At 37.6% G+C, this 11,038-nt stretch overlaps 1 protein-coding gene across 1 annotated transcript; it reads left to right on the plus strand.

The window, feature by feature from the left end:
- Nucleotides 1–1,572: 1,572 nt before the first annotated feature.
- LOC108425043 (polymeric immunoglobulin receptor-like) lies at nucleotides 1,573–6,782 on the plus strand. Its single transcript, XM_017693420.2, has 6 exons — nucleotides 1,573–1,748; nucleotides 1,997–2,341; nucleotides 2,956–3,294; nucleotides 3,513–3,617; nucleotides 5,188–5,257; nucleotides 6,204–6,782. The coding sequence occupies exons 1-5, from the start codon at nucleotides 1,712–1,714 to the stop codon at nucleotides 5,217–5,219; spliced, it is 858 nt and encodes a 285-aa protein (XP_017548909.1). The 5' UTR covers nucleotides 1,573–1,711; the 3' UTR covers nucleotides 5,220–5,257; nucleotides 6,204–6,782.
- The last annotated feature ends 4,256 nt before the right edge of the window (nucleotides 6,783–11,038 follow it).

The raw sequence follows: 11,038 nt of genomic DNA on the forward strand, positions 1-11,038 counted from the left end.
ACGCAAAGAAATCAAGCCTTAGATGTCCATAAAGTATGTGTAATAATGAGAAATAACACAGGGAAAAAGAATTGAACATGCTTAATGAAATTTATTTAATACTTCGTACAAAGGCCTTTGTTGGAGATGACAGCTTCAAGACGCCTCCTATATGAAGAAACTAGACGCATACATTGCTCAGGTGTAATTTTGGTCCATTCTTCTGCACAAACACTCTTCAAATCCTCAAGGTTCTGTGGGCTCCTTCTATGAACTCTGAGCTTTAGTTCCTTCCATAGATATTAAATTGGATGCAGGTCAGGTGATTCGCTGGGCCATTCTAGCAGCCTTATTTTCTTTCTCTGAAACCAATTGAGAATTTCCTTGGCTGTGTGTTTGGGATCATTGTCTTGCTGAAATGTCCACCCTCATTTCATCTTCATCATCCTGGTAGATGGCAGCAGATTTTTCCCATTCATCCTTCCTTCTATTATATGAAGCATGCCAGTGCTGTACGCTGAAAAACAGCTCCACACCATGATCTTCCCACCTCAAAACTTCACTGTTGTTATGGTGTTTTTGGGGTGATATGCAGTGCCCTTTGACCTCCAAACATGGTGTGTATTATGGCATCCAAAGAGTTAAATTTTGGTCTCATCTGACCAGACTATGCACTCCCAGTTTTTCACAGGCTTGTCTAAATATTGTTGAGTAAATTTGAACATGCTTCAACATGCTTTTTCTTCAGCATGGTGAGCATGCATATAGGCCATAGCTGTTAAGTGCATTACTTATTGTTTTCTTTGAAACAATTGTACCTGCTGATTCCAGGTTTTTCTGTAGCTCTCCACAAGTGGTCCTTGGCTCTTGGACAACTCTTCTGATAAATCTTTTCATTGCTCTGTCTGAAATCTTGCAGGGAGCACCTCGTCGTGACTGGTTTATGGTGAAATGATGTTCTTTACACTTCTGGATTATGGCCCCAACAGTGTTCACTGGAACCTTCTGTAGTTCAGAAATTCTTCTGTAGCCAATGCCATCAGTATATTTTGTAACAATAAGGTTACGAAGGTCTTGCGAGAGCTCATCCATCACCCACCCATTTTACCCATCATGAGATGTTTCTTGTGTAGCACCTTGGTAATGAGACACCTTTTATAGGCCATCAGTTGAAACAGCTGATATTAATTTGCACTGTCAGGATTGCTTTCTAATTACTGATAGATTTCAGCTGGTGTCATGACTTTCCATGGCTTTTTGCACCTCTCTTTCTTCATGTGTTCAATACTTTTTCCCTGTGTTATTTCTCATTATTACACATAACTTTATTTATGGACATCTATGGTTTGATTTCTTTGTATGTTAGTAGTGCCTTTAGAAATATATTTACCTAGAAAATTGGTGATATGTTCAATACTTATTTCACCCGCTGTATGTAAGACAATGAACTGTGTTAGCTTAGTGTGTTGCATTGCTGCCATATATGGAGTTTCCTTCCTCCTATGTTTCCTCTTCTCTATAGTGGGAAACCAGAAGTGGTCTGTATCTCTCACTCAGTTAAAGACTTTCTCATTCTAAACCATGGGACTAATTTCATTTGCAGTGCAGAAAGAGACTAAGAATATATTTAAGTCTATGTGTATGTAACTGGATAGCTTGTATAGTTTGGTATTTTTGCGTCTAGCTCACCTGAGAAGAACTTTGAGGTGAAGAAACTGATGTGCTTGGAAGAATGAGTTCACTTCTAGGGATTCTGGTGCTTTTCCAAGGTAAATTCTTTATTTTCAGTATCTATTTTTTCAGTTGAGATCAGTGGTGTTATTAGATTATCAGCTGCAGTGTATTATTATTATCATGACTACAGGGATGTGATTATCTACTGTAGCATTATCCAAATTATAGTACACTTGCTGAGCAAAGCTCATGTTTAATTCTATGCCCATGTGAAAATGTGTATAAGTTCATGTAAGGATGGCATTAAATTCTATTGAGGTATAATATATTTTTCTCTTTCTAGTCTTGACCTATGTGACAATGACGGACAAAACAAAAGATATTTACATTGGAGCAGAAGGAAGCACTGTGGAAATTTACTGTTATTATCCTGAAGGATACCAAGATTACATCAAGTACTTTTGCCGCGACCCTTGTACTTACAATGATGTTTTAACTCAATCTGATAGCTCTGATACTGTCATCTCAGGAGGAAGATTCACTGTACAGGACAAAGTTTCCGAACTGAGCTTTGTAATCATCATCAGAAACCTCCAAAGAGAAGACTCTGGAGTTTATTACTGTGGAGTAGAAAAAAGAGGTTATGACATAATGAGTAAGGTAAAGGTGTTCGTCAGTGGAGATGAATGTGAGTCTAAACACTTAAATCACATTTTAGTGCACTTTACTATAGAACCTAACCACAAATACTGAAGCATCATGTAGTCTGACTTTACATGGAAGTAGTTGTATGTTGCAAGAGGTACATGCCACATAATTGACCACTTGCAGAATTCAGAGAAAATCCCACCTTCGTTACTTATTTGTGCTACATCTGTCAAACTTCTAGTACAGGCTAGATGGTAGCACCCGTAACACTCGTACTAACAGACAAAACAGTTCAGAAGGAACATTTAGATGTACGTATAGGAGTACACCTGAAACATTTGTGATTTAAAAATTAAGTGGTTCAGTGCAGACATACGTATTTGAGAACCAAGAAAATATGCAGGTAGGCCAATTTCAGTCAAATAAATTATGGAATCTGGAAAACACATACATGAATCAATTTATGTCAATCATCATTTTGCAAATGGTCAACTTATGTGCCACTTGACAGTTACACAAAGCAATTCAAAAACAAAGGTGCATGCAGCACATTCATTTATTCCAAATTAGCTGCTCACATTGTAACATATGTTGTTCCCACTGAGGAATGCATATTATAATGTTAAGTATAATATGTTTATCTCTTTTCCCTAGCTTTGCCCTATGTGGCAATGGACGACAAATCAGAGTATGCTTACATTGGAGCAGAAGGAAGCACTGTGGAAATTTACTGTTATTATCCTGAAGGATACCAAGATTACATCAAGTACTTTTGCCGCGACCCTTGTACATATGATGATATTTTAATTAAATCTGAGATCTCTGAGACTGTCATCTCAGAAGGAAGATACACGTTACTGGACAAAGTATCCGAACTGAACTTTGTTGTCAGCATGACAAACCTCATGGTAGAAGACTCTGGAGTTTACCAATGTGGAGTGGAAAGATCGGGTTATGACATACTGAATAAAGTAGAGCTGGCCATTAGCAGAGGCATGTATAAGTCTTAATACATATGTGAAAATGAGCACAGAGATCAGCTCTTGCCTATTTTTTTTAAGAACAACATATTGAAGACAGATTTCCTTCTGATACATGTTTTCCCTTTAGTTATGCAAATGAATGTAAAATGCAGTTTCCTTAGTGATGATGATGTCTGAATAATGCTGGTGTTCTGCATTCTGCTTAGTGTCCTACATTTCTACTTACAGCACCACTCTTCTCCATCTGCACATCTACTCCAGCATCCACCACACAGAGCAGCTCTAAACAGACGCACAGCACATCAGGGACCATAGCAACAAGTACAGTTACAGGTACAGTTTCACGTTCAGGTCAGGTAGCCTAAATCATATTCTGATAAAAGTACTGTCATCATTTACAACAGCAATAGATGGCTGTTGTTTTTGCTTTCTAATGGTAACTGGCTTAATAATTACCATTAGAGACCACAGGTTTCCTGTAGGGCACCTTTAGATGCTGTCAGAACACCATGAAATGCATCTGGAATGAGTCCGAGAACACCTGTTAAACCATTAGAATCCTTTACGCTGTGATATCAACCCACCAGGAAAACACAAAATACCTTTAGTGGCTTTTAGACACCATCAGAAACCAATAGAAACTTTGCTTTTTTATTATTTTTAGCAGGGGTACTGCCCTTTCATTTCCTCCCCTGTGAGGAAAATGGAGAACTTCAGAGGAGGACAGTATATAGAAACCAAATGTCCTACTTTTTACGCTTGTTTAAGCTATGAGCTAGATACAGTCACTGAATCATGAGCATGTGGTAGCCAAGCATGCCACTGCCCAGCAATATTTAACACAAAAACTTTGTTGTTTGCTTAGAAAGTGGCTTTTGTTTACCTGTTTACTAGGACTAGGACTAGGACTAGGTCATTATAATTTCTGTTAGCATGTTAATGAGAATTTCAAAGTTTTATTAGCATCAAGCTAATGGCGGTCAATTTAGCATTTTACTGCTGCTCTCTGGTTTAAACACAGGCATCTGAAGCTCATAACACACATTCAGATAACATATTATTTATTTTGTATCTTACCATTTAGATGTCAACTCTTTCAGTAAAGATTTAAAGTCAAAGCCTGTATCTGAGTTTTACTGGAGCCTGTTTGTTTAGCTAAATGTCCAGCTTACTGTAGCGAGGACAGAAAATAGTCCCGTTAACCTACAGAGACAGTGTCACTCACTGACACAAGGATTTAACATTTACATACAGTTGTGTGCAAAAGTTTGGGTGCCCCTGGTCAAGAGAATGCACTTCTGTACATTTTAATGTGCCAGTACTATAGAAACCAACATCTTTCCTTTAGAGAAACCCTTAGAATCTGTATTTAAAAGCAAACCCCACAAATTTTGTGAATACTACAGTGCATGCTGTGGTTTCATTTCCCCCATGCTTGCCAGACTTGAGAGACTACATCACATGATTCATAAACATTTCAAGGAGTCATGGGATTTGAGCTGGCATGGACAATTAAGTCCATTTTTTTTTTACATAAATTGCATTTAAAAGCTTTTAAAAGCTTAGTAAATGTGTAAATGTGATCCCTTTAAGTGTTTCTACAGAATACAAGCTCTTCAGATACAACAGATACAAGGCTAATTTATTTCCATCTTATACATTTTTGTGGTGCTAGTATTGCTATTTTTGCTGATTATTATCACTGATTTGATATCTGCCACATGTACCTAAACGACTATTTAAGTTCTAAAATGTGTTTGAGACACAGAGGCTGAGATCACCTCTTTTCCTGCTTTGGTTATATTTAAACTTCCCTTATGACACTGCGTGGCCAGTGAGTGTAGAGGCTAATTTGATTACGCAGCTTCATAAAAGGTATGATGTCATTTTTGCTTCCTTTTAGAAACATCATCTGTATTCTGTCTTCGAGTGTGACCTGCCAATATTATCCATAGCAGCTTCTACTAGATCAGGTAAATCCATCATCTCTCTCAAAGTCACTCAAGTTTCTTGTGATGAATCAGTGGCTGTGTTTACATGCAAAGATTTTTGCCAATCCGCTTGAATACAGTCGGATTACAGACTCAGAGTGAGGTGTTTATTCTCACTCTGCTCATTAATCTGATGAAAATCTTCGTTTACGTGCTCACTACAAGTAATCCGAAGCAAAAAACGCATGCGTGGAGCAGCGCTGAGAGTGAACATTACCATGACAGCGAGCATCACGTGAGGTCCAGGCAGCGTGAGGTGAGTTTCCAGTCGGCGCGCTTGTGTTTTTAATGGCTTTAAACTGATGTCAGGCTCAGAAAAACGGCCTTCGCCTGCACTTATAAAGTGACACATAAACTGGACGTCCGTCCCACCACCGTCTTTTAAAGCTCTTTTAAAGCGTTTACACGGATATTATTCCTCTATTTAACGGATTATTTAGATCGGATTCAGGCGTTTACACGGATATTATTCCTCTATTTAACGGATTATTTAGAGGTTTACCCACCTCTTTGAATCGGATAGAAACTGTATTCCGATTGGCCTCAATCGGATTAGTCTATTCCGATTGAGGTGTTTACATGGACGTATTCTATTCCGATTGAGCTATTAGTCGGATAACTAACGGATTATCAGGCTGCATGTAAACGTGGATACTGACAATCAAAATGTATTTATTCATTTTTCTAGCACACAGTTTTAAGCACAAGTAATCTCAGTAAGTTCAGTTCAGTGATGCTTATTATGTGCTAATATATGCTACTGTATAATGATATAGTGGAACCAACAGGAAAACTCTCTGTCAGATGGTGATAACACCACTCTGTGAGCCCATCTCTCACCTGTGAAAAGACTGAGTTTGTTAAAAAGGTTTAACATTGGCGTGAAATAAATCTTCAGCACTGTTCTTCTGTTATGGTCTCTCTTTAGAAGCTGAGCTGGTGATGTCTGGGGTGCTGGTGGTGCTGTGCTCCATGCTGACTGTCCTGCTCTTTCTGTAGCAAGATCTCTCAATAAGGAGATGCCTGCACCAGAACAACGTGAATACACATTTAAACCACTTAAAACAGTGTAGCATAGCACCTTCAATTCTATTATGTGAAATCCTTCAAGACCTCAGCAGTGAGATTCAAACAGTCATCAAAGTAGAGGTTACTTACTTTGAGGTTTGAGGTTACTTACTTTTACTTACTATAAATGAAAACAGCACTTTTTTGTAATGTATAAATGCTGCATATTATATTTTCAATAATGCTTTGTTTGGAAATACATTTTGCTGCCATTAGCTGGGATGTCTGATTTTCAGCGGCTCTGTACCACTTAATGTCCATAAAATATTACAAAGAAACAAAAGTGTTTATACACAATGTATTTTAGAAGTGTACACACTCCCCATCCATAAGCAATTAAACAAACAAACAAGTAGATAAATAAATGAAACAAGGTGTTTTAGCTCAGTAGTGAAGCAAAATCATATTTCTGGCAAAATAACAACTAAATGTTAAATATGTGGACTGCACTGTTCATGTGTGCTGCTTTCATTTTGTACATTAAAATGAATTTCATTTCATTTTACATTTTGTGCTTACTTCAGTTACTACAGCTCCACAGATTTTTGCAGGTAATAGGGTTAGAAATACAAAATGGTCAAAAAATACAAATAAACATGTAATTTGAATAGGGGCACCCAAAACTTTACATACAATTGTATGTCTACGAGGAAATTAGTTTTATCCTGGTGAATGTGGTCTCTTTCAGGATGACAGTGCCCCAAACTACAGTGTACAAGGGGTCACTGAATGGTCCAATGGTCCAAGTGTAAAAATGATATGGCTTTCACACTCTCTGGGAGACTTTGAATGTTAGATACAGAAATTCACTACTATCATGAAGTGTTTATATGTGAGCTTCTTTTTTGAAGCCCAGTTTAGGAATGCTTTAAATTATAAGTTTTTATTAACCCCTGAATTAAAATGTCATAGTGTAAATTATACTGTTTATGTGTGCTGCTGGTTTCATTTTCTTTTTCTGTAGTTATTTCAGTTATTACAGCTCCACCGTCTACTCTTCAGACCATTAAATCTACACACCAGTCCAGCACCTCCACAGTCACACAGATTACTACAGGTAATGGACAACAGGTGCTTTTTGCTCCACCCACTCCTCAGTAAGAAAACTCTTCACTAAGTCTGTTGTCAGTTATCAGTATCAACAAATGACAGATTAAATGGTATTTCCTGTAGTTAGAGAAGACACTTTTATACATTGTGGTATCCTCATTCTTTTTTCTGCAACTATGTCTGGTTTCACATGAGCATGTGGGGTTGAGAAGTGCTGAGTGAACACATGTTAAACTGGTAGTTCAACAAAACTGCTGATAAAGATGTTTATTGTTGAGTTTGCCTCTTTAGCAAATTTAGAAGAAGCCCTGGCCATGGTTTCCCAGGATGGTCAAACAAATAAAAAAAGTTTGGACAGCACTCGTATCATTGCCAAAATATTTATTAAACTCACAGATTATGCAAAGACGGGCTGCCTAAGTGTGATAATAACTTTTTAGCCACCAATCAACTAATAACTAATAATTACATGAACCACTTAGTCACAAGAATCAAGAAGACCCATCATTGACCATTTTCAAAATAAATCAAAGCAAAAAAGTCAACTATTACTCAACAAATAATTCTACTGTACATAATATGCTCAGTCAAACTATAAAAACAAGTCAGAGAAAAATATTGATTTATGTTATATAGCTTCCCTTTATTTAAAGTGAAAATACAGTGAAAATATATACCTCAACAACTAATTCACCATTTCTAGGTCCACAAAATGCAACAAAATGACATCATGGCCTACTTTATTAAAGTGTCTACATATTGGAAATCCCTCATCACTAGGGATGTGTGTAATTGTTCCGTGTCATCATGCAATTACATACAATGCAACCAAGGGTAAAATTACCCTCTAAAATCTAAAAAATAAAAAAACCAAACGACTGTTGTTTTGCCAAACGACTTTGAACCAGGAGGTCCTTCAGATAGAGAGCTCTTTTGTAACAAAAACAAGAAGGATCTTGAAAACCTTGACCAATCTGTGAATCACTGTTGGTACACACTGTGTTTGAGTCCTATTGAGGTCTGCTATGAAGTGATTCTTCAGGCTTTTCACACTTTCAAAACAAACACACAAAGTTTGTGGAGCACTGCATCACAGCAAACACAGGTCTCAGCTCTACTGACCAATGCAGTCCATTAGACTGCAAGCATGAGCACCCTGCAGCTAAATGGACCACAGAGACACACATTATGCCTAAGATCTGAAAGCATACTGTACACTTGTACAACACAGAACACACAACTGATGTACACACACACACACACACACACAGAGACACACACAGATTTCTGATCATTTGGGGTTATTATTTATATCATTGTTTGATACTTTATATTCATTTTATGCATTTTATCAAAAAACTTTGTTTCATTTTCCAATAATAAACAGATACAAATAATGTAAATATGTATGCAGAAGTTTGAATACTCTGGTGTTAAATTACATGTTTTCTAACTGAAAATACAACCCCAATTCCAAAAAAGTTGGGATGCTGTGCAAAATGTAAATAAAAAAAATGCAATGATATGCAAATCATTTAAACCCTATATTTAATTGAAAATAGTACAAAGACAACATATCAAATGTTGAACTGAGAAATTTTGTAGGTTTTTGAAAAATACATGCCCATTTTGAATTTGATGCCAACAACAGGTTCCACAAAAATTGGGACAGGAGCAACAAAAGGCTGGTAAAGTTGTATCTCAATGTAAAATAGCAAAGAACTTTTGCTTTCATCATTTATGGTACATAATAACATTAAAAGATTCAGAAAATCTGGAGAAATCTCTGTATGCAAGACCAAAACCAGTATGTGCTGGCCATGTTCTTTTTTGTCCCCCAGGCAGCACTGCATTAAAAACAAACATGACTCTGTAGTGGAAATCACTACATCGGCTCAAAAACACTTTTGAAAACCACTTTCTGTGAAAAGAGTTTGTTGCTGCATCAACAAATGCAAGTTAAAACTCTAAAACGCAAAGAAAAAAACATATAGAAACAGAATCCAGAAATGCTACCACCTTCTCTGGGCCTGAGCTCATTTAAAATGGACCGAAGGGAAGTGGAATAGTGTCCCCCGACAAATCAAAATTTGGAATTCTTTTTGGAAATCATGGACACTGTGTCCTCCAGGTTAAAGACCTCTCAGCTTGTTATCAGTGCACTGTTCAAAAGCCAGTATTCATGATGATATAGGGGTGCATTAGTATACATGGCATAGATGACATGCACATCTGTGTTTTATTAAATGAAAAATACAACAAAAGAACCCCCTCAAACGGTGTCGCGGCGGGTAGCGCTGTCGCCTCATAGCAAGGGGGGCCTGGGTTCGATTCCCCGGCTGGGCGGCCACGGTCCTCTCTGTGTGGAGTCTGCATGTTCTCCCCGTGTCTGTGTGAGTTTCCTCCAGGTTCTCTAGTTTCCAAAGACTAAAGTTCTCCAGTTTCCACAGTCCAAAGACATGTAGTTAAGCCAATTGGACATGCTGCATTGTCCCTAGGTATGATTGTGTGTGTCTGTCTGTCTGCCCTGTGATGGACTGGTGACCTGTTCAGGGCATATCCTGCCTTCTGCCCGATGACTGCTGGGATAGCCTCCAGCAACCCCCCGTGACCCTGAGGGAGAAGCGGCTTAGAAAGTGTGTGTGTGTTTTATTGTGTTCAGCATTCCAACTTTTTTGGAATTAGGGTTGTACATATTGGACTCATTCACAGCATGTGCAAAGTATGTATTTTTTAGGTAATAATGCCACACCTGCAGCACAATCCACACTTCATTCTTGCATGGTAAATAATTGATGCTATTTGCACAGCTTTTTTACTTATACTATTCTTTATTCTATCATTTGTTCTTAATTCTATCTTTTATTCTTGCATTGCTTTCTCAATCCTCTGGGGTCTAAGGGCATTTTCCTATTTTTTGCATATCTTCTTAAATTCCCCTTCATGTTTCTGAGTTCCTCTTCATGACCTCAAAACTCCAGATATAAGTCAGGTACAATGTCACGCTAAAATAGAACCCAAAGGGTGACTCTACAATTTCAGGAAATGATTGAATTGATTTTCTGCACTGTATTATTGCAAATACAGAGAAACATACAGTAGCTCACAAAAGTGAGTACACCCCTCACATTTCTGCAAATATTTTATTATATCTTTTCATGGGACAACACCATAGAAACGAAACTTGGATATAACTTAAAGTAGTCAGTGTGCAACTTGTATAGCAGTATAGATTTACTGTCCTCTGAAAAGAACTCAACACACAGCCATTGATGTCTAAATAGCTGGCAACACAAGTGAGTACACCTCAGTGAAAGAAGCAGCTACTGCATGTTAGAACCAATATCAGGCACTTGCTTTCATCCTCAAATCACTTTTACTCTGTTTCTTTTCTGTACCATCTCTTCTCTCTATTACCGTTTTTCTCCATCTCTCTTCCTTCCTTTCTTTTTTTTCAGAACAAAAAAGCACTGCATAATTTAAGGTTTGGTTTGTTCTTTGTTTTTTATTTGAATAACCTTTCTCACTTCCTTTCTCTCTCCCACTCTATCCTCTCTCTCTCCCTAAAGGAGGACATTTTCCATGTTTATGATGAGGTGTTGGCTGTGTACAGTTTAGCTGATCCAACTAACATAGCGAACTCTT

This window comes from Pygocentrus nattereri, chromosome 28, assembly GCF_015220715.1.
Source record: "Pygocentrus nattereri isolate fPygNat1 chromosome 28, fPygNat1.pri, whole genome shotgun sequence".
In the NCBI taxonomy this organism is placed as follows: domain Eukaryota; kingdom Metazoa; phylum Chordata; class Actinopteri; order Characiformes; family Serrasalmidae; genus Pygocentrus; species Pygocentrus nattereri.

Excerpts from the sequence above, each read along its gene's own strand:
- LOC108425043 (XM_017693420.2), top strand. The coding sequence starts at position 1,712 with ATGAGTTCACTTCTAGGGATTCTGGTGCTTTTCCAAG. Across the intron at positions 1,749-1,996 it reads GATTCTGGTGCTTTTCCAAG|TCTTGACCTATGTGACAATG; the intron begins GTAAATTCTTTA and ends TTCTCTTTCTAG. Across the intron at positions 2,342-2,955 it reads GTTCGTCAGTGGAGATGAAT|CTTTGCCCTATGTGGCAATG; the intron begins GTGAGTCTAAAC and ends TCTTTTCCCTAG.